Source organism: Recurvomyces mirabilis (genome assembly GCF_035927965.1).
Source record: "Recurvomyces mirabilis strain CCFEE 5264 chromosome Unknown scaffold_17, whole genome shotgun sequence".
In the NCBI taxonomy this organism is placed as follows: domain Eukaryota; kingdom Fungi; phylum Ascomycota; class Dothideomycetes; order Mycosphaerellales; family Teratosphaeriaceae; genus Recurvomyces; species Recurvomyces mirabilis.
Genome location: NW_027041951.1, coordinates 444,442 through 472,055, shown reverse-complemented (window position 1 = coordinate 472,055; position 27,614 = coordinate 444,442). Strand labels below are relative to the sequence as shown.

The window sequence follows — 27,614 nt, the reverse complement described above, 5'->3', positions numbered from 1 at the left end:
TCAATCTGAACCTGATCATTCGAGACCATCCCGCTTCGCAATCGCCACCTTTGCGAAATCCCGCATCATCTTCAGGGTCGCCTGCTCTTCGTCGGTGAAAGCAAACGTCTGCGTAGTCTGCATGCAGACAACATTCCTCGGATGGACGGAATAGGGATCGCGTTCACCTCTCCGCCGTCGACCCTTCATCTCTCGTGCGTAATACTCGAAGTCGCGGAACTCGACCTCGGTCTCATCGTCAAGCTTTTGCGTAGCAAGCCAGCCGTTGAACCAGAGTGGCTGCCCGGCCCGATCGAAGTGGACCAGCTGTTGGGAGCAGATGCAAGGAGTGTTGCGGCGGTTCAATAGCTTCTGCCTCCTCGATGCGACGGAGGACTCAATCGCCAAAGTTGATGCGGGGTCTTTGCTGAGTGTTGACAATCCTTTCGCCAGAGGCTCTTGCTCGTTGGTTGAAACGGACGACTGCTGGGGTAGTTCTGGCGTTTTACTTAGAATACCCATCGTGCCTGCCTCGCCATCGTAGAAAGCATAGTCGTGATTCCCAGTGAGTTCCCACGAAAGCCAGAAAGTCTCTTTATCGCCTGATCTCGAGTCAGAAGACGGGCAAGGGCTGGGTGGGTAAGAAACGAGGATGAGACTCACCGAATACCATCTGATAGACTCCTTTCTTCCCCTTCTCCTCGTCGCCGTCCCGGTCTGGACCATTCAGTCGGGTCGTCAATAACAGCGGAAGGAAGTGCTTCCACTTGTCCACAACCACAACTCCGGAGTCCTGCATATGCGTGCTCTCGCCCGTCCACATGCGATTTTCTTCCACGAGATGAGATACAGGTTGTGGAAGGATCTCGGTCAACCAGGAACGCTTGCTACCCGGCATGGTATTGCGGTCTTTGAAGAAGAGCGCACCTGTCCCGAGGTACTGCTCATCAGTGAACAAGATCTCGAGGTTGACAAAAGAGAGCGCATCCGCGTCGATGAAGATCGCCTCCCGGAAAGACGACAAGAGTATGGCGAACGGCTTCGCGGCCCATCCTCTCAAGGCCCAATCCGTGTCGTCAATCATATGGCTCATATCTCTCGTGATCACTCCGTCCAATGCTTCCAGGATCGAGCGCGATTGCGAGCTCAGATCGGCGTCGCCGAGGAACATCACCTCGATAGGGAGTCCGCATCCCAAGCTTCGCAGCGACGGAATGGACGTCATCAGAAATGGTACTTGTGCATCGCCAGCTGTGAAGACAATGCCCCTTCCGCCCTGGTAGAAGCTCGCATGGAGTGTCATCAGGTCCGACGACCAGTCTACCAGGTACGGAAATAGACGACGAGCGAACCCATTGATGTAAGCCCGGAAGGCGTCGTAATTGCGGATCGCTTCACGAAGCTGCCTTGGTGTGAGATCGGCAGCTCGTAGCGTCCTCGTAATGTCAGTCTTGAAGGCAAGCGAGGCTGGCGAAAGATGGAGATGCAGTGACTCCCATGCGTTGAAAGCTTCTGTGAATACACGGATTCTGAGCGCGAGATCTCGAACGTGAGGCTCGCCACCAGTCGGTATGAACGGGGCGAGGAGTGGCGTCAACTGGAGTTCGTTTGGCATGAGCTTTGTCATTCCTTCTACAGATCTTCGCAGTTCCTCGTCTGCGTCTGCTTGTGCGCCGACGCCACTTTCGGGCAGATCATGTGGTAGTTCAATGTCGAAGCTCGAGGAGGGTTTAGATTCTATATGTCGTTCATGTCTAGCGTTCTGACTACTCCTTGCCCCGGTCTCTTCCACTGATGGCGGTACTGATGGCGGTACTGAAGCCGGTACTGATGCCCGTTGACCAGCATTATTGAGCGGTGCCTGTCGCTGGGAAGAGACGCGCGATGATTCTGCAGGAAAAGAGAGCAGGAATAGGCAGCATACTCCGAGAGCGATGAGCATGCATAGTTGGCTTCGACAGAGGCAAAAGCGCCGTGGCCATCGTGTTTGCAGGAATCGTAGAGTCATATCTAGGTGGCCGCCAATGAGGTGAGTTCACGAACGGTCAATGTGTTGCTCAGGTCGAGTTGCCAAGGTGAGAACAAGGGAGATGATTGCAGGTCAAGTCTTGACCTCCGATATAGGGACCACTCTCACCGGACTGTCCTGATCATGCTATGGAAGAGGAATGTTTCGTTGGAAGCGAAGGCAGCTGCGCAACGCCGAAGTGCAGGCCGAGACATGGGGCTGGCGTACGGCCTCGCCTGGGTGATGCCAAGGTGTCTGGCCATCGATGTTAACGCCTCCAATAGCGAGTGCATGAGGTCGACTCTCACTCATCTTGGTACAAGACAGTGTCTAGAACAATCGTAACATGTAGCAAAGGACGCTTTCTGGTAAGTTCACTCTCTCAGTCAGCCACAATTCATGGCGTGTTCTACCCCGTCATTTCGTCGTGCATCTCTCCTGATGTGGGGGACCTTAGTGCCCTATCACGCTGGACGCCAGAAGGGATCTCCCTCGTCTATGACTATAGGCCAGTGGTTCTTTCACCTCTGCACACGGATGAAAGAGAAAAGGAGCAACAGATGCTCGAGAGGTGCCAGGTTTAATAGGATGATTCGCCAGCATCGCCCTAAATTCGTGCCAGCAAACATTGCAGCGTCGCCGAACCTACCAGAGGTGGATTGATAGAACCGGATCGTCAAACCCGCCAACCCGATCAACGACGACGCCACATATACAGGAGGCGAGCTGAGAGTAGTCGGCGCTTGTAGGTCCCTTTCCAAGCATGGCAGCAAGTGTCAACTCTGGATGCACGTTGCTTTGGGCGTAAGACATGTCTGGGCAGCCAAAGTCCTCGAGAGGTCGAGAGGCCTCCTCACCAAACGACGTATCATATCCAGCTGCACCGTGGCACTCGGCCACATAAACTTCAGCATCCCCAGCGTGTCATTCTCGTGGCCCCCATTGCTCACCCCGTTAGTCTTCTCCCCTTACAACCCAGTCGAGTGGCAACGGCATCCAGCTTCATCATGATCACTGTCCACCTCTGTATTGCGGCCATCGCTGCATGTACGGCTGCCAGTCCCTTCGCACCGGTTTTGGAGGAACGAAACGGTGATGCCTGCCAACAGGTACGTGTTCTACTTGCAGGCAACGACTTAGGCGGGCAAGTGCCTGTCGAGCTTCTTTGCGTCTCCTTGCAGCCTGACTAGATATACTGACGGAAGTTGAACAGTTTCCCTACAGTCTGATTCTTCCCTACTCCAAATACGCTCCAGCCGAGTCTTTCTGCTCTTCCAAATATCCAGTTGCCCATGTGACGACGACAGTGACCGTCACTGCGCCCGCTCCCAAGGCGAAAAGAGCCGTACTTAGCACAACGACTACTGTACGCGAGCCAGGATAGGACCTCCCCACGTTCGTTACTGACAGTCCGTTAGGCTACTACTACGACGAAAGCTATCAGCACTACTACTACTACTACCACTACGAAAGCGATTATTCCCACTACTACGAAGTGAGTAGAACGTCACTGCACCGTCTGCGCTACGAGAAACGATTCCCAGCCTGCGCTACACCTGACGGTCCCTCCAGTAGCTCAAGAACACTGCTGATACATCTGCGTCTCCGCTTTAGGCCCTCAACCACGACCACCAAAACTCCAGTGGACGCCTCGGCCTCCCAGTTCACCTCGATCTGCTCCAAACTGGGCAACGCCGTCAGCACTGCTTGCTCGTACGTGTCTAGCCCGAGCTTTGACAGTAATGCATCGAGCTGACAGATTCCAGATGCATTGAGAAGCCTATCACGGTAACGGTAGATCTTTCAGCCTAACACCATGACGGTCCGTCTGCTGACGGACAACCATTATAGTCAACCAAGACGATTACCCCAACGACAACGGTACGCGTCTTCTCTCATATCCTGCGCTTCGTCTGCTCATGGGTGCTGACAAAATGAACAGACCACGACGGTAGAGAGCTCGAGGGACTGTGTCATTCCTCTTTGAAGTTACTAATCTCTGGACAGACTACCACAACGACCACAACTACTACCACGGTATGGAATGAACAGAGGCACTATGTTAATCCCCAGTAAGACACGCTGACATTTCGCCAGACAACACCCACCACTACTACTGTACGCCGAAATCCCACGCGCTCGCAAAAGGCACCGAGGGCTGATCGTTTGTGATAGACTACCACTACCACCACGACAACTCCAACCACTACCACCACGATGACTCCAACTACTACCACCACGACAACCCCAACTACTACCACCACAACAACTCCAACTACCACCACGACTGAGAACATTCCAACCACTACGTCGACCACTACCCCGACGACGACCACTACCACCACAACTACCACGTAAGTCCAACCTCACTTTTCCGTGCGTCGTTTATGGATAGCTTGCAAATTCGTCACTGCGAAGGTGAGCGTATTCCGCAATGCCTTGGGAAGACCTACCTATGAACGCCAGGGCTGCCCTAATTCTTCACTACTTTCTCTGGGACGCTGCCGGATTCCCGGTGACACTGCCCAACTCTATAACTACGACGACCTCTGCAGCGCCTGCATGTAAGCATTCGTCAGCCGCTACCCGACTGCCCCTCAAGCAACCCTAACCTCACATTACAGATACGCTTGCTGCATGCGATCCCGCTCAGGCCGGCGGAAATTCTGTTCGCGGCGGCTGCTCAAATTGCTTCTGTGACAATGATATGCATGGAGTCGACGCCTATTGCACGAATGATGCTGGCACGTTCACGGATCGCACCACCGACGCTGACTGTCCTGCTGGCAACTTCTGCGATGCGACCGTCGACAAAATCTGTGATAGCTCGACCGGTTGCTCGTCTTCCTATGTTCCCGGCAGCATAAAGAGGGAAGTCTTGGCAGTGCATTTCGGCAGGATGTGACCGTCCAACCAGCCTTCCGAGTCAGAAGACTTTCAAACTTTCACGATGTTTTTAGCACTATAGGATGTTGCCAATATAGCATGCTCACTCATCACAAGTTCCTTCAAGGACCTATTTGGCATTGTTCTTCACGCGTCGATTTCGTCCAGCTTCTAGCTAACACTCTGTGGCTTTAGAACAACGACTACGACTACCACCTCTGCACCATCCAAAGGTAAGCCCCTCATCAACACTGCTCACCTGGCATCTTTGCAGCACTGACTCATCTTGCAGCCTCGAATGTGCCATGCGACCCTGCCGCGGCTAATGGAGGAACCCTAGGCGCAGGGGGCTGCTCTTCGAATTGCGTCTGTGATCCCGACGTCGACGGGAATGCCCATTGCACACAGATTGAAGGCAGTGGCACGAGCTGCGCGTCGGATGCGGATTGTACTGGCGCGGGAGAGTACTGCGATTCGTATTATACCAGCCCGATCTGCCTCGACACTAATGGTTGCACGAGCACTTACGGAACCACCAGCAAGAAGAGAGATGTCTTGGCCCTGCATTTTGGCAGTATGGAGAGGGTAGGGCATTGATGGTGTCTAGCATCTTCTAAGTGGGGTCTTGTGGATTCGTGAGGGTCTAGGAGTCTCTGTTAATGGAAGTGGAATGGCCGCAGCAGTTTCTACGGGTCTGATATCCTTTAAGGTCCGGTATTCGGCAGGTCTCCATCAATTTCCTCTTCTACCACACTTTACACGATCTTGGTGTTCAAGTCATGTCGCATTTCCCTCAACATGAATGATAAGGAGGAGAAGCGGACGCATGCTTCTGCTAGATACAACATTGCGAATAGCTATATAGCTCTAGCCTACAGCCTACGAATGCCTTCCTCGGCAGTTTTATTCAGAGTATCTAGTGTTGCCTCTCGAAAGATACTTGCTATCTCTGCAACAATTTCTTCGACAAGAGCCTACACAGCAGGCGCTGATAGCTTCCGGTGCGATCATGGTGATTATGCTCTGAGTATTTTGCAGTCACTTACACGTTCGTTATTGGGCGCCATATCTAGACATCTTCACTTCTCCAACAAAGCACCTCTCTGTACAGCCTCAGTATTGACCCTCATCCTCCTAGTAGGCTCCTCCCCAAGCCATGCAGGTTGCTGCTGAATGAAACTGTCCTCAAACTCCCACCCATCACCACCTTCAATATATATTGACTTACCCACCATCGTCACGTCCACAATGAGGCCCACGATAACCTTCGCCACGCTCTCAGCAGACTGCGAGTACAGACCCGCGGCCTGGAACTTCACTGCTATATGGTGGGCCCTTGATTCGGAGCGTCAGCACTTGGCAGGCGAGGCAGGTAGGGTGAAACCCACATCGGCGTATCAGTGACCCCAGGATTAACGGCATTAACCCGGATGCCATCTCGTTCCCACAACGGTTTCCTCGACGATCTAAGCAGACCTTGAATAGCGTGTTTACTCGTCTGATACAAGAACAGACCAGGACTTTCCCGGAAAGCGTTGACGCTGGAGAGGAGGACGAGACTCTTATCGTCTGCATCTTGTCCCTTCCCATTGCGTCTGCTGTCATCCTTACTGCTCCTGAGGAAGACGGCAGCAATGCGGGCGAAATCCATGGTACCCTTCACATTGACGTCCAGGACTTTGCTATTACCTTCTTGCTTGACAGAACCGATTGTGAGCTCCGGGTCAAACCTTTCGCAAATTAGCATCCCTCTACTCCCACTTCAGGTCCAAAAGGTGAGCACCAACCAATTCCCCTGCTCAAAGATTCCCGCACAAGAAACCACATGATCAACCCTCCCACACACCTCCCTCGCTTTCGAGAAAAGCCCATAGATGTCTTCGTACTTCGTGACATCGCAATGCACGAACTCCATTCCCGCATACCTTCTACTCATCTCGTTGCCAACCTCATCGTTAACATCGCCAAAAACGACTTTAGCTCCATGCTCGTGGAGGATCGAGGCGGTAGCAGCACCTATGCCCGTAGAGGCACCTAGATATCTTCAGTCAAAACCTGTACCCGAGGAAGCATGAGGAGGGGAATTGAAGATACCAGAAAGCACAACAACTTTATCCTTTACTTTCGCAAAAGACGATTCCGCAGGTTTGAATTCCGCCATACTACAGAGACAGTCTACAACTTCGACAGGCTGATATCGCTACGTTTCGGTGTATATATTGTTCTTGTCGAGAAGTCTCCGAGGGCAGTGCTGCAAAGTGAAACCTCAATGTCAAGCTTCAATCCAGCTTAGGACTTGAGCCGCTGTATGACTCGAGTTGCTGTACTTGCATCTCGAACACATCATACAGCTCTGTGTGTGAAGAGAGGGCGACTATTGCCAACCCGGAGAATTTCATTTCGACATTACAGACATACAAGCATTTCGACCTCTCCGCGCCACACTCTAAGCCCATTCAAACCTTCCACTCGCCCGTCCACCCACCATTGAATCAAGACCTAAGAATACAACTTCGTCTCCACCCCCAACATCCCTTGAATTCCGCCTTCCGCCTGCGCACTCGCTGTCCGGAACTCAAACCTCACCTCCCCATCCCTCACACCCGTCTGCAAACCCATTACGCTCTTGATCCCGATATCCTGCAGACTGTGTTGCACGCCCGCCATAAGATAAGGAACGAACTTCGTGATACTTCCCCGATCCAACACACTCCCGCTGACACCCTGTGCGACGAGCACTTTGTCGCCCTCCGAGAAATAGCGTGCCGTGCCGGCGTTCTTGGCGTTATTTGCTGCCTTGAGGGCGGCGGAGTTGGTGCTCTTGCCCGTCGAGGGCCCAGAAGCTTTACGGTCTTCCATTGCATCGATCGAGCCCATGCCGCGGTAAGACTTTCGCAGTTGGCCATCCGGTCCGACAACGTACGCACCAGGTGACTCCGTGCAAGCAGCGAGGAGTCCGCCCATCATGACCGTACTCGCTCCAAGAGCGATAGCTTTGACAATATGTCCCACATTCTGAATACCACCGTCCGCAATACATGGTACGCCGAACTTGGCCGCGAACTCGCAGACTTTGAATACAGCTGTTGCCTGTGGACGTCCAACAGCCATGACTTCTTGTGTGATGCAGGCTGAGCCGGCACCCATACCTATCCTTAAGCCGTCGACACCGGCGGCGATGAGAGAAGCTGCTTGGTCACGTGTGACGACGTTGCCTCCAATGACTTCGAGTTTCGTGAAGGTCTTCTTGATCCATTTGACCATTTCGAGTTGGTAGATGCTGTTGCCTTGACTGCTGTCTAGGATTACGATGTCGAGACCTGCTTCTACGAGAGCCGTGAGACGCTCTTTATCGTTCTCTCGCGTGCCGATGGCGGCAGCGGAGAGGAGTTGTTTCGTGCCTGGGACTTTCGAGGCGAGTGGGTAGTGCAAGTTCTTCATGAGATCACTCCGGCTAAGGAGCGAGACGAGGTTGCCTTGGGCGTCTACAAGTGGCAATTTACCTTTCTTGGATTTGCTGAGGATGTCGTTGGCTTCGGTCAGGGTCACACCCTCGCGGGCGGTGACGAGGTCGGTGGACATAATCTCAGTCACGGGTGAATCTGGGTTGCTGTGAAACTGGGTATCTCGTGGTGTGACGATTCCAATAAGCTTGCTGCGAAGTGTGCCATCCTCTGCGTATACGTCAGCTACTGGGCCCAAATACTGTAAAAGCTGTGCGAAGTGTTGCTTGTGATTCATGTCAGAGTTGGTGGTTTGTCCACTGCGCACCCGGCGCACTGGCCGAGCGCTTGCGGTTGAACGAAAGTTAATAAGATGTTGCATCATACGAATCACATCAAGGCACCGTGATGAGACGGAATAAAGCTTACCGGTTACAGGGAAGCCTCCGAAGCCCCAATGATCCTTCAACGCCCTCGCTTCCGCGACAGTCGTGCTCGGCGAGATGACAATAGGATCTGTGATGAAACCATTCTCAAACCTCTTGACCTTCCTAATCATCTCACTCTGCTCCTCCACACTGCAATTGTGATGGACCACTCCCACACCTCCAAGCAGCGCCATATGTATAGCCATATTGCTCTCCGTGACTGTGTCCATGGGACTCGAGGTGAAGGGAGTCTTGAGTGTGATCTTCTTGGTCAACTTCGAGGTGAGATCGACTATCGAGGCAGGGAAGCCGATATGGCCTGGGAGGAGAAGGAAGTCGTTGTAAGTCAGACCGCCCATGCGGGTCTCGTCCATGAGTTCGTGGACGGAGATGCCGTCCTTGGCTGGGTAGGAAGACAAGAGCTCGAGGGCTCTGGAAGAGTCTTCGAAATGCTCGTCATCGATGCTGCCATTCGTGCCGTTCATGTTGCTCGTGGTAGTAGATGATGTCTCTTGCGGCTTGGCCTGCGACTTCAACTTCACGCCGTCGACCTCCTGATGGTCAATGGTACCGATCATATTGATGTCTATTACGGTATCAGTATAGAAGGACTCGTCAGTGAAGACTTTTGCAACTTACTCAAAGAAAGGAAGAAAGGTCAAGTCACGAGCAAACTCGAGTATCAAATTTCGACCGACTCACTAGCGCGCTTCTCGCACTTTTAACGTTTATGGGGTGCAGAGAAGTGCCAAGGACAGCACTATCACGTGCGGCGACGACATCACTCGCCATTTGGAAGAGGGGCATCTGTGATAAACGTCTTCGTATTATGTATACTAGAACAATACGGGCATGCCGCGGGTATCATCTCGAGCAGCAAATGCCTGTCCAATCTCACTAGATCACCTCCCCCTACCCTATACTGAGGAAGCCATCTTCAAGGCCGGCGTCAAGGTTGTCCGAGATACCTGGGAAAGGGATTTTGCATACTCTGTCTTCCTCCGGGTCGAAGTTGCGTCTGACGTAATCCTCGAAGTACTTAAGGCCATGAGCCAAGTCTTAGGCTTAGACGCTTGAATATGCTGGAACTTGGCAGGCCCAAGTTTGGTCTCAATGAGATTCTCGAAGCGAGCGTTCAGGAAGGCCGCGCCGCAGAAGGCGCCGTCGCCTTGGGCGACTTCCTCCTGACGCAAAGGTGTGAGCTGCTGGATCCCGTAGGATACTAGTAAAGTCGACAGTGCCGCCGCTTTTACTATTATCAGCATGGTCCAGCCATGATCAATAGAATGACGTGTCTCATCCGGCATCAATCACCACGAAGACGCTGCCGACCTTGAGGTGATTTGGCTGTATGGCTTGCAAGGTACAAAGTGCACCAGCTTCCGGCTCCGAGACCAGAACGATGTCCTTCATTCCAGCAGCTTCAGCAGCCTTAAAAGTGGCGTTCTTTGCTGTATCGGACCATACCGCAGGCACAGTGCAGACAAGCTTGATTCTGGTTGTGTTGACGAAATGGTCTCCGTAACGACGACACATGATTTCTTTGGCGTGGCCATGGATAGCACGCAGCAGGTCTGCCACCGCCATACCCACCGTCTTTCCGGACGCCGACAGGATACGCTGGGTGGCCGGCAAAGAGGCATAACTTGGCACGGCTTGATCCGGGTCGAGGAGCAGCTTCAAGCATCGGAGTCGGCCTTCCTCGAGTAGTATTAGATAGCCCCAGCGCATTACTGTCTTGGCTGGTGGAGTCAAGTAGGTTAATTCTGGTGGCCCAGAAGGTGCTTTGAAGGTTCTTGCTTCACCTTACCATTCTACGCTTCCAACAGACATCTTTGTGGAAAGGTGGTTACGTTTCATCTTCCAAGAGCATCCACAATGTAAGCGACACGATACTACAAAGCATCGCGCCCAATGTTGACTTATTGCAGGAACTATCTATGGCCGCCGCGCAGAGGCATGGACCTACGTCAGCAGAATCAGATGCGGAACGACTTGATCAGAGCCCGAACCCAAGTCTGGAGTCTGAGGTGCGAGCGGAACGCAGCCAAAACCAAGAACCAGTCCCTGCAAAACGAGGTCCACGAAGCCAAAGACGAGATCCGGACTTTGATGGTTACTTTACAAGACTCTGACACCGACGTGGAAGAAGGCAAGTACACCATTGCGATGCTGACGTATGAGCGCGACAAGTTACGCAACGAGGTCCAGAGAAGGCCGCCAGAGGACATCAAGGGCCTGCGAGCACAGCGGGATGAGCTTCGCCGCAAGCTGCACAAGTCGAGCAAGCTACTCGATGTCAAGGGGGCGGCCGTCGAGCAGTGCCGCAAAGATCTAACCGCATACAAGATCAGCATCTCCTCCGCAAACCACGAGCAGGACCAGATCCCCGACAACGAGATTCAGAGCAAGTTTGAGAGCATGTTCTACGCACTTCAAGACGTTGCGGTCTCGGCGACGCGTGGTTCAAAGCTCGGTACGTCTCGCTCTTCGAGCCAAAGCATGCCGTCCAACCATGTGTCAGATACCTCGAAGCTTCCGGAGACTGCACAGAAGTGGCTTGACGCCCAAGTGACGAATACTAGGCACCTGCCCAAGCGATACTGGCCATACATCATCATTATACTGATGTCTCGAGCAATCTTCTCATGCTTCGCGCCTCAGTACTATTTCGGGCTGTCTTCCCGACCTACGATCAGTGCGGCAACAACGCTTGCCTCGACTATGAAAGTTATCCGTTTGCTCGAGCACACCGGCAAATTTTGGGCTGACGGGTTATTAGGATCCGAGGCTCAGGCCAGACCATGGCTGAAGGCTACTCGCGCAATACTCTCTGACATCAACTCTGATGCTCTGCGTAAGTCCGACGACGCATTTGTTGACAGTATCGTACGCGAATTGCAGGACATCTTTCGCACTGCTATGCCCTCAAGCTGGAAGAATACTATCGAGAAAGGCCTTCGGAAGATATGCGCCGACGCACTTCAGCTGATGGCGAAGCTGCACTCTTCGAAGCCACTATTCGCTTTCGAGTTCATTCCAATTAAGTCTCCAGCGGGATGTCCTCATATCTTCGATCCAAAATGGATGCACAGTATCTCTGCTGACGAAGATGAGCTGGCGGGGAGGCCGCTGCAAGTCTTGGTCTTTCCAGCAGTCCTCAAATACGGCAATGAGTTTGGGCAAGCCGTAAGTAGAAGAAAAGCCAAGTGTGACTTGAATCTCCTTACTGACAACTTGCTGCAGCAGGATAAGATGACCATTATCTCACGAGCGAGGGTGCTTCTCAACGATGAGCATCGCGGTGTGCGCGGCGGTATTCTGAAGGAAGTCTCTTCTTCACGGTCTGGTAGAGCAGGAGAATGGGCTACCAGCGACCGTGGTGGGCTGGAGCCGAGCTGGTCGAGCGGTGCAATGGTGGAGGAGGGACAGAAGTTCGAGATCCAAGTCATGGAGGTGTGCTTCAGATGGAAATGCACATGTCGAGACAAGACTTGCAATGCGATCACAACGCCTGGCTTTGCTCTGTACTACATGATGCGAGCGAGGGTTGCGTACACACTGCACAGCACAAATGACGTTGTGCTTAAACACCTTCATTTCTTGCTCTCGATCGCGTTCGAGGTCATGCAGTCATCTCCTGCGGGTAAATTCACCGGCCCGGCTTCATCTTTGTCAGCTTCGTCATCCCCATCACAAACAAGGTCAACTGTCATGTCTTTCATTTGCCGCCTCCTCACGACACTGTCCCTGCCATATAGATATTGCCGTCTCCTTCCATGTCCACGCGATCGAATCCCAGTGTCGATCGCCACCATGTGGCGGGGAGATGCCCTGTCATACCCAAGCGAGCCATTCGCCCATATGCCGACCTGCATTTACCCGGTCGAATACGGGAGTGTAAAGACAGATTTTCTAGCCAAGGCGGAGAATCTACACGGAGGAACTGCACCGACATAGCCATGCTTTGATGAGTCGTGTTATGGTATAAGGACGTAGAATGCCCACGAGAATGCTCCAGGTAGGCGATCCCAGGCTTGCTCTTCCTCTCAAAACTCCAGTATGAGGTTGCCCACTTTCACTGCTACAGCGCTCTTCGCTGCAAGCGTTGCAGCCATTGGACAGAAGTCGACAGTCAATTTCAATGGCACCGGCATGCTTCTTGGCTCCAGCAACGCCGCTGTACAGATCATGGTCGAGCAGGATGACTGGCCAGCTGTGCTTCGAGTGTGTGATGATGTGGCAATGGACTTCGGCCGTGTCACGGGCGTCAACGGCACGGTATCATTGATCAATAACGGCACAGCACCTTCTCTCAACTCTAGCATGATCTACAATACCACTGGACGGACTTCACACCAGATGGGACAGGCTTCATATGGCAGCAAAGGCGGCGTAATGATTGCAGGCACCATCGGCAATTCTAGCATAATCGACTGTCTCATCCAGGAGGGCAAGATTGATGTCAGCGCAGTATCTGGTACATGGGAGGCTTATGTCTCGGTGATGGTGGCCAATCCAATTCCTGGAGTAGCACAAGCTATGGTCATTGCAGGTACGAAGTTTGACGGAGATTAAATTCATAGAGTATACTTACACATCATACAGGCTCAAATCGTAGAGGCACAATCTACGGTCTCTACAGTGTCTCGGAGCAGATTGGTGTATCTCCATGGTACTACTTTGCCGACTCTCCGCCGCAAAAGCACGACAAGGTCTACGCTACGAACACAACAGCTGTACAAAAGTCACCATCTGTGAAGTACAGAGGCTTCTTCTTGAACGACGAGGCGCCGGCACTGACAGGCTACATTATGGCGAAGTTCCCACCATCGCCTTGGGGCCCTGGCTTCAACGCCGACTTTTACAAGACTGTCTTCGAGCTTCTGCTTCGTCTCCGAGCCAACTATCTGTGGCCAGCACAATGGAACAGCATGTTCGATGTCGATGATGCACGATCTCAACCACTCGCCGACGAGTACGGCATCGTCATGGGCACTTCTCATACTGAGCCGATGATGCGCGCAACCAAGGAGTGGAATGTATTCGGCAAAGGCGCTTGGCAGTGGAACACGAATAACCAGTCAATCTATCCTTTCTTCGTAGAGGGAGTTCAGCGCTCGAAGCCGTACGAGGGCGTGCTTACCATGGGTATGCGTGGCTCTGGTGACACTGCATTGGGCTCAGGTATCGAGACCGCTTTGCTGGAAAGTGTTGTGGCTGCTCAGACGGAGATCCTGGACAATCTTTGGGGAAACGTTTCGGTCCAGGACCCAAACATCGTCCCTCAGATGTGGTGCTTGTACAAGGAAGTGCAGGGATACTATCAAGCTGGCATGCGAGTACCGGACTACATCACTCTTCTATGGACGGATGATAACTTTGGAAGTGAGTATACAACGCTATCCCACGTTCCGATAAGTACTAATCTCATCGCAGACATTCGACGACTACCACTAACCAACGAGACCGACCGTGTCGGCGGAGCTGGCGTGTACTACCACTTCGACTACGTCGGAGACCCTCGTGACTATAAGTGGATCAACACTGTACAGCTCCAGAAGACTTGGGAGCAGATGCACTTGGCCTATGAGCGTGATGCGCGAACTATCTGGGTGGTCAATGTTGGCGACTTGAAGCCTCTTGAGCTGCCAATCAGCCACTTCTTCGATATCGCGTACGACATGGAAGCCTATGATGAGGCTAGTGTGCCTACATGGCTCGAGAGCTGGGCGGCGCGAGAGTTTGGACAGTCGGTCGCTGCACAGACAGGTGCACTTATGAACAATTATAGCATTGCGGCAGGACGACGCAAGTTCGAACTTGTGGACCCCACGACGTACAGCCAAATCGACTACAGCGAAGCGGATCGAGTTCTCGCAGAGTGGCAAGCTATGCAGTCAGTTGCTCAGAGCATCTACGACAGTCTTCCAGCGGCGATTCAGCCTGCTTTCTTTGAGATGGTCTATCACGCAGTGACAGCAGCCACCACCTACTACGACATCATGATCACTGTGGCGAAGAACAACCTGTACGCCTCGCAAGGCCGTAATAGTGCGAATGCTTTGGCACAACACGCACTCGATCAGTTCGCACATGACCACCAGCTGAGTGTGCAATACAACAGCCTCCTCGGCGGAAAGTGGGCGCACATGATGGACCAAACACATATTGGCTACCAATACTGGCAACAGCCAATGCGTCAAGCCCTCCCTGGCTTGCAGTGGGTCGCCAACCTGGAGCGAGATCTTGCTGGCGATATGGGCGTCTCCATCCAGAACAGCAATGCAACAGTGCCGGGTGATGACATGTACCACACACTCTCGTCTGAAGTCCTCACCTTCACAAATTTCGACCCCTATGGCGTCAGCAGCCAATACATCGACATCTTCAACATGGGCACCAAACCCTTCAGCTGGAAGCTCTCCGCCAATGCAAGCTTCGTCAGCTTCTCTCAGGCATCTGGACAGCTCTCGACCAACGGCTCAACCGATGCCAGAGTCTACGCCACGGTTGACTGGTCGAAGTGCCCTCCAGGCAGCGGTATGGTTCTCATCAACATCACTGCTTCAGAAGCGCAGTCTACTATGTACGACCAGCAGACACTGTACGGCACGCAGTACTCGATGCCACAATTGATGCTACCATACAACCATACTGTGTTACCCTCGAACTTCACAAACGGCTTCGTCGAGTCAGACGGTCATATCACCATTGAGCTCGAGCACTGGAGCAGCAAGACATCCGCCAACGCAAGCGCTCTTGACTACAAAGTCATCCCTGGCCTCAGTCGTACGCTATCGGGCGTCACGCTCTTCCCCGTCACGGCTGCCTCGCAGTCTACCTCTTCGGGACCAATGCTTGAGTATGACCTCTACACTTTCTCGCCGAGTGTGGCAGCTGGTGTACTGAACATCACCATCGCCACCACTACATCGCTGAATACCATTCCTGATCGCCCACTGAAGTACGCCATTCAACTCGACAACCAAACACCAAAGACTGTGCAGTACATCATCGATCAGCCAGCTGGTGCCAATCCCACGGGCTGGCTCACGGCAGTGGCCAATAGTGCGTGGACCAGCACGAGCAACTTCACTTACTCAGGTCCTGGTGCGCACAAGCTGAAAATTTGGGCGCTGGAGCCTGGTCTTGTGCTCAATACGGCGTGGGTGAATCTGGGTGGTATCAGGCCAAGTTATCTTGGGCCACCAGAGAGCTACCGCGTTGTCTGATGTGACCTTGAGTCTTGCCAGACGGTTGGATTGAGCGTTGAAAGCATGCTAGCGTCATCGAAGCGTAGATGCAGTGGAACGGAAGACGTCATGTTTCCTTGATGACGAGCTTGTCCTGCGAGAGCTCGGCGGTGCGCTTGGCCAGATAACAATGCCGCAGCGGAAGACGAGAAATATCAAGATATTGTGTCGGCTTTCCAAAATCATCGCGCGCGCAGTCGAGTACGCACTCGGCGGATGTATACCATTGAAAGCTATGCTGTTGGCCCGCGATAAAGCTGGAAGATGTGCAGACTTTTTGTCAATGGCGTAAGTGTTCAATTGCCATACTTATCCCAGAGTTCTTTCATAACTTCAATGGCATCGTCTCGCCAGCCTCCACAATCCATGGCATAATGATTCAACAGATGATACAATGAGTAAAGGCTGGTGCGATCCTCGTACTCCTCGATGGGTTCCGTCTTTGGCTTTATCGCGTGATACCGGGACCAGAATCCAGCCAGGAATCCGCCGAACAGACGCATAATGGCAAATTCATATTCGTTATGCGCATAGACCGAGCTGGGATCATACGTGGTGGCTTGTAACCCAGACCAGCCTCTTACACGACCCTTGATCTGGTTTCCCATCCAGAGGTCGCCGTGCACGATCGAAGGCACAATAGGTTTGTCTCCCCCCAAATGTCCGTCTTGCAGCAGAGCAGGCACAACCCTTTCAGTCATGCGATCCACCCATGTCCTTAATTCATCATCGGCGCCATGCCGTACTTGGCACAGACGACTGATATAACCCAGTCGTCGCTCAGCGAAAAGTTCCGCCAACGAAGCGCAAAACGTGTTGTCTTGGGGAGTTGAGCCACAATATGCACTCATTGGGAATCCAAACATACGTGATCTGTGACCAGCTGGAATAGGAACAGGCTGATCGTGCAAACTCGCGAGCTTTTCGGCCAGTGAGCGTTCGGTCAAGGCGTTGCCTGTACACTCTGCATCGATGAACTCCGTCATAAGGAAGAAGTGATCAGTCTCTTGCATCTGACCAAATTGAAGCGGCCTCGGGCAGAAAGTTGGTAGCGTCGTGCTCAGGGTCTCGAGAGAAAAGTACTCACTGCGAAACATCTCCTGGTTACCATAAGTCTTGCAAAAGAAAACGACCTCCGTTCCATCGGAGTACTTCGCTCGTACTCGTAAGGGCACAGAGAACCCAGCATGACCATGGTGACTACAGTCGCAGGCAAATGGATCACCTGGTATGGCTGCCATGATTGCTGGGTCCAGTTCTATTGCAGGATCGTGCTCATTGTGATGGATAGCGCTGAACTTTGGATGTTCCGGTGGGGCCCTTGGGGCGTAGGGCAAGTTGGCGTTTTTTGTTGCAGAAGCACCCAACGATACTTCATCCAGAGCGAGTAAGGCAAGTGAGGCTGCAAGCTCGGCCGCTCCGTTCTCCTCCGCATGATGGCGCGCGGTGTTTCCACCGTGATTACGCACGAGATAGGAGGCACCCGCATCAACAAGCGCCCTCGCCACCTCATCATGACCCTGCCAAGCAGCTTGGTGCAGCGCTGTCTTACCATCGTAGCAGACCGCATCGACAGGAGCGTCATGCTTGAGCAGCAGTCTGACGCAATCAGTGTGCCCATTCCAAGATGCCTGGTGCAAAGCCGTGTGACCTTCGCCCGTACGCTCATCTAGATTGGGCCCGCTCTTGAGCAAGAATGCGACTATAATGGTTTCTCCGTTCCAGGCGGCTTCGTGTAGTGGTGTCCACCGTCCGTAGCATTTGGAGTCAACGCGCACACCCTTCTTGAGCAAGAACGAAGCGATCTCTAAATGGCCCTGCCCAGCTGCATGGTGCAAGAGCGTCATGCCCTCCCTGTCCAGCTGAGTTAAATCTGCACCATGCTCCTCCAGTACTTTCACAGCAGCCAGCTGACCTCCATTGCAAGCCCATAAGATGGCAGTACGGTTGCGGGCGTCTGGTACGTCGACTTCCGCCCCTGAAAGCAGCAAGTATTGAAGGATGTCGATATACTGATGCATCGTCACACAGTGCACAAGAGTTGCGCCTCGTGCATCACAACAATCTACATCTGCACCAGCTTCAATCAGCATACGGACCGTGGGGGCGTGTCCATTGATTGCTGCAAGATATACAGCAGTCAAGAGCTGATCGTTCGTCGTATCTAGCTTCGCGGATCGATCCACCAGGACATTGACGACGTCCGTCCACCCTCTACCAGCGACCCACATTAAGCAATCGTAGCCGAGTCCGTCTCGGCGGTTGATCTCACCCTGATCTCTGCTCTTCAGGAGAGACAGTACCAGCCAGGTGAGCCCACCGTATGCTGCCAGATGTATTGCCGCAAAGTTGAGCGGCTGTTTTTCCCATGGTTGATGTCTGCGATGCCAGTAAAGATCGAGCCACTTCTGCCGCGTCGGAGAGTCTTCGGAGAGGAACTCATCTTCCACATCGAAGCTACCGATGACACGATCCCCAGCTAGACGCATGTGCTCCAACCAGAACACCACAGGATAGCTGTGATACTTACGTATGAGCGTGCTGGCGATTCCTGTTATGTCCGTAGAAGAGTCGCATGATATGTCATCGTTCATGAGTGATTGACCGCTCAAATAGCGATAGCATGCTATCGCGAGCTCGGCATGGACCACGCCTTTGTCAGACGGAACGATGTCCTGGCGTTTCAGCAGATGCTCGCGGGCAGAGTCGTGAACGAAATACGCCACGTCTCTCCTTACTGCGACGATCGAAATGCAGAGGTCGAGATATTCCAAGATCAGATCTCGATCTTCAGCGGTCTCCTCTGTTACACGCGCGAGTATGGCCAGCTCCCATAAGGTGAGTGGCTGGAAGGCTGCTGTCATGACTCTCAGTACGGTCCGAGCGTGCTCACTCAAGCCATGGCTTTCATCCTCCAGTATTTGGGACAGAATCTGATCATAGAGCGCGGTGAGGCCAGATGGTAGTCTGGAAAACACAGTCATAGTGTTCATTGAGCGCACTTTCGGTTTGGCAAGTTCTCGGCATGCTAGGGCGACCCAGAGAAAAGTACCTTCAGCACGTTGCTGGAGGGAGGCCTTTACCTCACGAGTCAACGTATCGGAATATCTTTTCGCTTTTTGCAGCTGTGCTGTGCGCGATTCTATAAATTGTGTGACGGACCTCTCCACCATTGTTGAATTGGCTTCTAGGTCTATGTCCAGAGCATCATAGAGCTCCAGCCGAATGACCTCCTCATTCCTGCTGGTAATAGCCACTTGATACGGCAAGCCTCGGCATCATCACTGCCGTCACCACCTGTGGCACTCTCCGCCCTGCCACGGAAACTTCTTACAAGAGACAGGAATGGACTGATAGATTCCCGCTCGCATTCGTCTAGTCCATCGGTGACGATCTCCAGATGACCGATATGGCCTTCGCTGACTGCTGACTGAAGTAGTCTCCACAACGTGTACAATGCGGATGGCCCACTGAATGATTGCTCCTTTCGCTTTGCGTACTCTTGGCGAAGCAGGAAGCAAAGATGTGGACGCAAGCTGAAGAGCTGATGGAGAAGCCCTCGGAACACGGCTATCGGTGTGTTCCTGCGGTTGTCTTTACTGTCACAGAAGAAGTAAAGTAGCTGTGGAGATGCTGGGTTCTCACTCGGAAGCCGCCGACTGATCATGCGAACCGAAGAGATGGCAATGAAAGTCTTGCCCTTGCCAGGATCACCGTGTATCCATAGTGTATCTTTATCCAGTGATTTCTCCCAGGCTTGGTAGGACTCAAGCTATTCACGAGAAGTCTGGGATGGTCAGCGATGAGCTATATCACTCTACATTATTGAAGAGTCAAGCATGTTTTAGGCCGGTGGTCAACATTGATGATTGGGACAAGGAAGCGACCCCTCTGATGGATCAGACCGGCATTCGCGGACTTCTCTTGGCCGCCGGCCACAATCACTGGGGCATACATAACTCGCCAATTAGCGGAAAGGTTTTGAGCGAGTTGGTTTTTGAGGGTGAGGCGAGGAGCGCGGATATCAGCTCGCTTGACCCGCGCAAGCATGTTCACTTCTCGAACCTATAAGTCTCGCGTGTATCATGGTGCGGCACGATCAGGACTGCTACCCTTATTCGCTGCAGCCCCATGGTAGGCTCTGCAGGGTCACTGGCTGTTGAGAGTATAGACCAGTAGACCCCATCGATTGCACGGGAAGTATTGCGCCCATGGCAACTTAAACAGTTTCCGCCGCATATCGTGCTTCCTGCGACCCTTGATATGTAGGTGATGATCGCATCTGATCTGGGTACTTCACAATCCTTACGCCTTTGTGCATTCATGCTAACATAGCGTGCATATATGCCTGTCTGGGGCTGTTTCAACGTGCCGTCGACCAATAGGTCGATCTGCCTCCGGCCGGATGTGCCAACGACCCGGAGCGCCCATGCAAGGCCCTCGCCCTTCACCCGTCTCTTGAGCCTCACCCTACTCGACTGACCTATGATTGGGCGTTTGCGCGCGTCACGGGACACCATGCAAGCCCCCCGTGTTGCACCGCCATGATCATGTACTGGTGTTCTTCTCAGGCCGGGGTTCCCTTTCACTAATTTATACGTCTTCGTCGTTGCTGTTCATCATGAACCTTTGGCGCGAGCGCAAGAAGTATTCAAACACAACGATCGAAAGGATGATGATAGCACCACCGTTCAGCAGGGCTGACCAGCTCAATCAGAACCCGCTGGAGCGCGCGTATCGCCACAACGAAGATGAAAATATACTTGGCGACCATGCTGGTTTCTCGGTCCCGGGCTACAAGCACCTCGCCGTCCCGAGCTCAGAGGCACGCGACTTTCTTCACGCTGAGCTTCTGACGCCACGTTTGAACCGGCTTTACAGATATCTTTGGCTGGTGGCCAAACAAGACAGCACCCACGTCTCCTGCCTGACCGAGCAGGCTGTACGTGGACGACGCATTATCGTCACAGAGGATCCTGAGCTGCACCTAGTCTGGTATCACGATCGCATATACATGAAACCACTGCCGAAGTATCTTCTGTCTTATGACTTCTGGCAAGAAGCATTCTACGGCCAAGCTACACCGTTCGACAACGACTCGGAGCGCCAAGATGCCATGGTCGCTGCGCGTGGCTTTCTGCGCAGCTACACCTATCTGATCCAACGACCCTCCGATTTTGCTCTGGCAACCTCTTCGGACCACTGTTTGCTCCCCGACATCGTGAACTTTTCTGCCTATGTGACCTTCGCAAACAGTTGTCAGAACAACATCTGTGACGCCGATGTCTCACCACGGTACCATTACGGTGAGCTTCGCTTGAGCCGACTAAATCTCTGGTCTAAGATATCGCTGAACGGGCTTGCCTTTAAAAAGATACATCATCAGTACAGCGACGAGATCGCACGCTTCTATGGGCCGTTGCTGTTCGCATTCGCAATAGTCAGTGTGGTTTTAAATGCCATGCAAGTGGTGTTGACAGCAGAGCAGGTTCTTGGTCCGGGCCATGCTGCAATCATATTCAGCCACTTCAGCTTAGTGTTCTCGATATTGACGCTATGTACGGTTGCCATGGCAACAGGAGCTTTATGCATGGCGATAGTCATCCCGTTGTTCCGTGAGCTGATATTTGCTGTCGGGCATCTGATGGGAGGGAAGCGACGAGATGGAAATCACGATAGTGCGTCGGAGAAGGGGTAGTCTTCCACTGCTGGAGGGCTTGAGAGTCGTCTCCTGCTTGCGACAAAGCTGCGTCAAGGGCGAGTCGACCTGAGCGAAGCTCACGAGGTGGCCGCGAAACTTTTGATACTGTACAAAGCGATGAACTGTGGACAACATATCAAGTAATTGAATGTATGAACAGCCTTTGGGGTATGTATATTTCCACACCTGCTCAATCAGCTTTGAACACCCAGCACGCCAAACAAGCATGCAAGTAAACCCACCCATCATAACAACATAAACCCCACAGACACCAAATCAGTCATCCCGATAAAACTTCTTAAAAAGCAAATGCAACAACAAATTGACCCCAACCTTGGCCCCCTGCCCCCCCTCCATCCCCTCAAAAATCCCTATGCGATCCCGGCCATCATACTGTGCCTGCAACAAATCATCCAACAACAAATTCGCACTCCCGCCCGGCACCATCATAGACCCCTCACTAGCCTCGAAATGAAACACGCCCACTTCATCGGAGGAGATGACGATGTTCACCTGGCCCCAATGCTCCGGCGCGTACGCAGGCCAGGAGAGCAGGACACCCTTATCCGCTAACTGCCGAGCAGAGTACTTGTAAGAACCGAACTTGGGTTGACGACCTGCCTTTTCGAGTTCGCGTTCGTGCGACCATTGTTTGGTGAAAGGCAGGACGAACTTGCTCTTCGTGCCCTTTTTGTTGGCGAGGGTGTGGAGACATTGTTCGATGTAATCGTTATAACTCTTCAACTGCTCCTCGAGGAAATGCGCCTTATCGTCCAAACCCGCCAGCGTGGCCCGTGTACCCTCCACCTCCCTCGACCGATCCATGCGGCGTCGATGTTTCTGCCGAATGTCCGCCGCCAAGGCATTGAGTAGGTCCTGGTAAGCATTATGCCGGCTCACCCGGAACTGGGCCGGGATATGCGATTGCTCCAGCGCCAGAATGTTCTCCAAAGCGCCGTGTTTGAGTTCCGCATAAGTCATACTCTCCAGATCCTGTGGCAGATCCCTCCGATCCTCCGAATAAGCGGAAGGAGCTTCAGAGTAGACCGAATGCGCCCTCGCGCCCCTCAAACTCGCTCGCGGGTCGAAAGCTGGACTCGAACTCCCTCGCTTATGATGATGTCGTCCACCCCCACCACCCTGATGATCCCTCTCCTTCTCCGCCACCTCCTCCCTAACAACCTCAATCCACTTGTCAGCATCCTCATGCGTGATCGGCCTCAGCAAAATCTCCATCAAGGAACTCCCCGTCTGCACCCGGATAATATAAAGCACCAACCTCTTCGTCGCCATAAACAGCGCCCTAGCCTCCGCATTAGGATCCTCCTGAATCGAGAATCTCGACTTCAGCGTCAGCGTGATCTCCCCGCCATTACTCGCCCCACTAAGATCGCTCGCATTGCTCTTCGCGCTGCCCAGATCCGTCAGAAGCTCTTTAATCGCATCATCCCTGCCCGGCGCCACCGCCGCCAAGTTCTCCGAGACCAGGGAATGCAAGGCGAAGATATCCCCGAGCTTGATATACAACGTCGGCTTCGTCCGGGAATACAAATCAGAGTACTGATCGGCGTCGAAGAACTCCTCGGCAGGCGGCAAATCGAAGACCTGCAACAGCGCCTCGTGCCATCGATCCAAGGACTCGGTGACCCAATTATTCAACGGCTGAAGATACAGATTCTCCGTCCCGAACAACCGCCCCTGCGCAACCTGGCCCAACACAACGACCACCTGTCCCAAATTCCTCTTATGCACGGGATTCAAGCCCCGATCCACAACGCCCCACATCTCTGGCTCCCGCAGAGCAGGAAGGAGGTAGGACTTCCACAACCATTGTCCAGCCAGCATAGCAAGGTGTCCCGGGTCCTCATGCGGAAACCGCAGGCCCAGCATTCGGTACTGCTCAGACGCCAGATAGCGGATTCCAAAGGGCATCCGATGCAGCGTCTCCTCCAGACTCAAAAAGAAGCCATCACAGATATCTCGTAGATCCTGGAGATGCTGGACATAAGTCGGGCGGACATCGCCTTCTCTAATCGCCTGCTCGCGGGGCAAATCCCGGGGTCTCCTCGAAGGCTGTCCAGTAGACAATTCCTCATTATTGATGAGGGCGCGATAGATCATCAACGGGTCACTCTCCAGATCCAAATGCTCCTCCGCACAAATCCCCTCCCTCACCATGCCCCCCAGCAAACCCTTGAGATAAGACCGATACCCCGGATTCCGCAAATAAGCCAACACCAACCTCTGTTGAAACCCCCCCTGCTGCACCCTAACCAACTCATCCAACCCCTTGACCCCCTCCACCATCAACCCCACTCCCTGCACCATCACCTTAAGCAAAAGAAACTCCTCCCGACTCTTCAACGCGTTCCCAAAAAGCGTGAACACCAATCTCTCCGCACCCTTCGCCTCCTTCTCCGCCAAGCCCCTAGCAGTAATAGCCTGGAAAAGCCTCGCCAAGTAAAGCGGCTGCGTCTGCAGCATGAAGAAAAGTTCCTCATACCCAGTCAACTTCTTCCTGCTCGACTTATTAAGAGCCTTGAGATCAACTCCACTCGCACTCCCCAACGTCGACCCCTGTCGCAGCAACTGACTCGCCGACCCGCCAAAATGTTTCTGGTGCTTCACCACTTCATCAAGGGTGATTTTATTCTTGACCAACAAGGCAATCTTCACGTCCAAACCCTCCACATACCCCTCCACCAACTCATTCCGGCGTACACTCTCCACGACCTGACGTCTTAACCTCTCGGCTTCCAGTTCACCCTCGAAGTCGAGATTGTTGTCCGTGAGGAGATGTAGATGCCTTCTCACAACCGGCAGGGGAGGGTTCTTGCCGTTGACCAGGCTCTTATAACTCTCGCCTTGCTGTTTGGCGCGCACGAAGGATTGAAGTTTGATCACCTTCTGCATGTTCTCCCGATAATGCTTCTGCTTCTGCGCGAAGGCGGCGCGGACCATGAAAGCGCGGGCGGCGGATTGGAAGGCCATGACCTCGTTCTCGTGGTCCTCGAGCTCGGAGAGGAGAGTTCCGATGTGGGAGCGTAGGAGCATCGCACGAGCTAGAGCTTGGAGGTGGGTGATACTTTCCTCCTCCTTCTCCATAGCAACGAGCTGGTCGAAGATACGTTGGCGGTGCATGTATGCCCGTGCCAGGGATTGCAAAGTCGTGATCTCCGTCTCCTGGTCCTCGAGTGCGGCGAGCTTGGTACCGATATCTCTTCGCTGAAGCATAGCGCGGGCCAGGGACTGAAGATGCAGGACTTGGGCATCATGCTGCTTGAGGTCCTCTCGCAACTGACTCAATCGCCGCCGTCGCATGTTTCCACGCGCCAGAGACTGCAAAGACGGCAGATTCGACGACGAAGTCAAGAGCTCAGCCTTCTGCACCCTCACACAATGCCTTGCCAGATTCGCCCTCAGCAGCGCCTGTACCTTGACAATGCCGCTCTCGCGTCCTTGCAGCGCACCCTTCGTCCTCGCCTGTCGTAGCCTCGTGAGCAGACCCCTAGCCGCAGCCTGCGCATCCATGACAGCACCCTCATGAATCTTGAACTGACCATGACGCCGTTGGATCTCCCTCCTCTGCACAAGACCCCTTGCCGCAGCCTGCAAGCGCACGATATCAACACTAGCCTGCTTGGCAGCCACCTGCTGTTGTCGACCTTGCCGGCGGACGCGCGAGCCACGGAAGCAGGCCTGCAGCTCCAGAATCGAATCCTCCACATCCCAAAGCCGATTCATGATCCTACCGACCCGTAGCCGCTCCAGCGCACCCCTCGCCTGAGCCTGGAAAGCCTCGACTTCGGTCCCAGCTTCCTGCGTCTCCTGCCAGACATCACTGGCTCTCCATCTTCCCAGAGCACCGCGGATAGCCGCCTGCAGATCCTTGAGCCCATGTCGTTGTCGCTGCAGCTGAGTCCTGATCTGTCTCATCTCGGCCCTGTCCTGTCTTCCGCGCCACAAGCTCTGGACCTTGACCACAGCAGCGTGATTCTCCCTCCAAGCCCGTTGCTTGCGGTGCTGTTTCCTCCTAACCAGAAACCCCTTCGCCGCAGCCTGGAAAGCTCTCGTCGAGTGCTCCATCCCGAACTTGAACGCAAACACCTCCCTTGCGAACCCACCCCTGGCATGCGCCTGAAGTTGCGCAACAGCGTCCTCGGCATCCCACAAATCCTGCATCACCTCCCCCAACCTCAACCGCATCAACGCCCCCCTCGCCTGCGCCTGCAAATCCACCAACACCTCCTCTTGCTCGGCGAACAATTCCTCAGGACTAGGCTCCGGCTCCGGCTCAACCTGCAGCGCCTCCCTCATGCCGCCAAAATTTGGCATAGCGATCCCAGACCGCTCAATCCCCTTCTGCGTAGCCTCAAGCTCATGTTCCTCGAAATGCAACTGCCCAACCAAATTCCCGATCCGGAAATCCACCACCCCTTTCCTGTACAGCAGCCATGACAGGGCGTGGATACAGTAGATGACCTTGGGGATATTCTTCTTCTCGTACAGATCCACCAGCTCGAAGCGGAAGAGTTCGGGGAGTTCGATCTCAGCCAGGAAGCGGAAGAACATGGCTATGTTGTCCGAATGTCTGAATTGCAGGCGAGTGGAGTGGAAGATGCGCATGGCGCCTACGCCGCGCTGTTGGTCGAGTGGGAGGGATGGTGCGAGGCGGACGACGACTTCGGCTAAGGTGACGCCATCTCGGAGTGCTTCCTCGAGCTGCACGATCGGGGGGAGTTCGGTGGGATCCAGGACGTCTTCCAGCCAGGCACGCGCTTCGCCGATGTGGCAGAGGTATTCGTAGGCCTGTATATGTTTGCGCTGGGTATCCATCCATCTTGTGCTGGCGAATTGGGAGGAAAAGTTCGATTGGCCTTTGCTGTTTGGCTTGACGAGTCCCGAGCGTTGAAGTTTTCTTCTTCCAGCTAGCCCGACTACTTGCTCTTCGGGGGAGTGGACGCCCATGTCCTCGCCACCACCGTTTTCTGAAGCCATCTTACTAAGATGTCGGAGTTGCGGGGTGGTTGATTTTTGCAAAGTCGCAAGATCTTCGCCGTCTAGTTGAGCCACACTGTTGTCCACGGAGTTGAATCGTGAATGACCGCGCTCTCTTGGCCTTGTACTCGCGCGCATCGAGTCCGATCTGGAGAGTGTAGCCAGACTATTCCTCGTCGAGACCGAAGGCGGACTAGTGGTGAACGTGTGATCGGGGGTAGATGGCAAGGTAGTATCCAGACTCTGCCCACGATAATGCGAAGGTGGGCGTGGTGGCGGTCGCATACTATGATCAGACATGTGTAGCTGAGGAAGCGGCTTCCGATTCTGCTTCCCATTCTCCTTTGTAGGCGATCCCATCTCCCGCGCCGTCTTCTGTGTGTTTGCCACCGCGCTGTCTGTCCGCGTGTTAAGCTCAATGGGCCTCAGCGCGCTCCTACTCCTACTCTCACCTTCGCTCCTTCCCACCCCGGACTTCCACTCATCGTCGCGTACCCGTCGCGGAGTCACGTCCATTTTACTCGGACTCCGCGATGGCTGGTCCCGTGACTCGGTCCCGGACTGTTGTTCGCGCTGTTCCCACTTGGCAAACGCCGCGTTCTTCTTGACTGGACTCTCACTGCGCTCCCGCTTGGCACTCGGTCGCGTCACGAACGGATCACTGGTCGAGTCATAGCCGCTGTAGTTGCTGCCGTGGCTGTACGCCGAACTCGAGTGGCTGTTGATGGTGCCTTGTCGGCTTGGCTCGGAGGTGTTTTCCGTCTCGCTGTTGCGGGAGATGGTGGAGAGGGTGTGTCGCAGAGGTGAAGGCTTCTGCGGGGAGCTCGACCGCCAATCTCGGTGTGGTGGTGGTGACTTCGGCGAGTTGTACCCGGCATATTGAGACATCTTGGGCGGCAGGTGCGAGTGTGTCGC

General features: G+C 53.7%; 7 protein-coding genes across 7 annotated transcripts; 2 read left to right on the top strand and 5 right to left on the bottom strand.

The window, feature by feature from the left end:
• Positions 1–15: 15 nt before the first annotated feature.
• On the bottom strand, positions 16–1,606 carry LTS14_006710 (uncharacterized protein; the record flags this gene model as incomplete). Its single annotated transcript, XM_064839403.1, has 2 exons — positions 16–581; positions 643–1,606. The coding sequence occupies 2 exons, from the start codon at positions 1,604–1,606 to the stop codon at positions 16–18; spliced, it is 1,530 nt and encodes a 509-aa protein (XP_064693145.1).
• A 4,346-nt stretch (positions 1,607–5,952) lies between these two features.
• Positions 5,953–6,524, bottom strand: LTS14_006709 (uncharacterized protein; the record flags this gene model as incomplete). The annotated part of the gene is made up of 2 exons (XM_064839402.1): positions 5,953–6,208; positions 6,262–6,524. The coding sequence occupies 2 exons, from the start codon at positions 6,522–6,524 to the stop codon at positions 5,953–5,955; spliced, it is 519 nt and encodes a 172-aa protein (XP_064693144.1).
• Positions 6,525–7,372: 848 nt separating this feature from the next.
• On the bottom strand, positions 7,373–10,475 carry IMD1 (inosine-5'-monophosphate dehydrogenase; the record flags this gene model as incomplete). Its single annotated transcript, XM_064839401.1, has 4 exons — positions 7,373–8,547; positions 8,746–9,330; positions 9,784–9,928; positions 10,077–10,475. The coding sequence occupies 4 exons, from the start codon at positions 10,473–10,475 to the stop codon at positions 7,373–7,375; spliced, it is 2,304 nt and encodes a 767-aa protein (XP_064693143.1).
• A 228-nt stretch (positions 10,476–10,703) lies between these two features.
• Positions 10,704–15,979, top strand: LTS14_006707 (uncharacterized protein; the record flags this gene model as incomplete). The annotated part of the gene is made up of 4 exons (XM_064839400.1): positions 10,704–11,933; positions 11,991–12,390; positions 12,835–13,299; positions 13,353–15,979. The coding sequence occupies 4 exons, from the start codon at positions 10,704–10,706 to the stop codon at positions 15,977–15,979; spliced, it is 4,722 nt and encodes a 1,573-aa protein (XP_064693142.1).
• A 317-nt stretch (positions 15,980–16,296) lies between these two features.
• On the bottom strand, positions 16,297–18,984 carry LTS14_006706 (uncharacterized protein; the record flags this gene model as incomplete). Its single annotated transcript, XM_064839399.1, has 1 exon — positions 16,297–18,984. One exon carries the CDS (start codon positions 18,982–18,984, stop codon positions 16,297–16,299), a length of 2,688 nt encoding a protein of 895 aa, XP_064693141.1.
• A 1,637-nt stretch (positions 18,985–20,621) lies between these two features.
• On the top strand, positions 20,622–21,698 carry LTS14_006705 (uncharacterized protein; the record flags this gene model as incomplete). Its single annotated transcript, XM_064839398.1, has 1 exon — positions 20,622–21,698. One exon carries the CDS (start codon positions 20,622–20,624, stop codon positions 21,696–21,698), a length of 1,077 nt encoding a protein of 358 aa, XP_064693140.1.
• Positions 21,699–21,977: 279 nt separating this feature from the next.
• On the bottom strand, positions 21,978–27,587 carry IQG1 (iqgap- protein; the record flags this gene model as incomplete). Its single annotated transcript, XM_064839397.1, has 2 exons — positions 21,978–27,097; positions 27,152–27,587. The coding sequence occupies 2 exons, from the start codon at positions 27,585–27,587 to the stop codon at positions 21,978–21,980; spliced, it is 5,556 nt and encodes a 1,851-aa protein (XP_064693139.1).
• Positions 27,588–27,614: the final 27 nt, after the last annotated feature.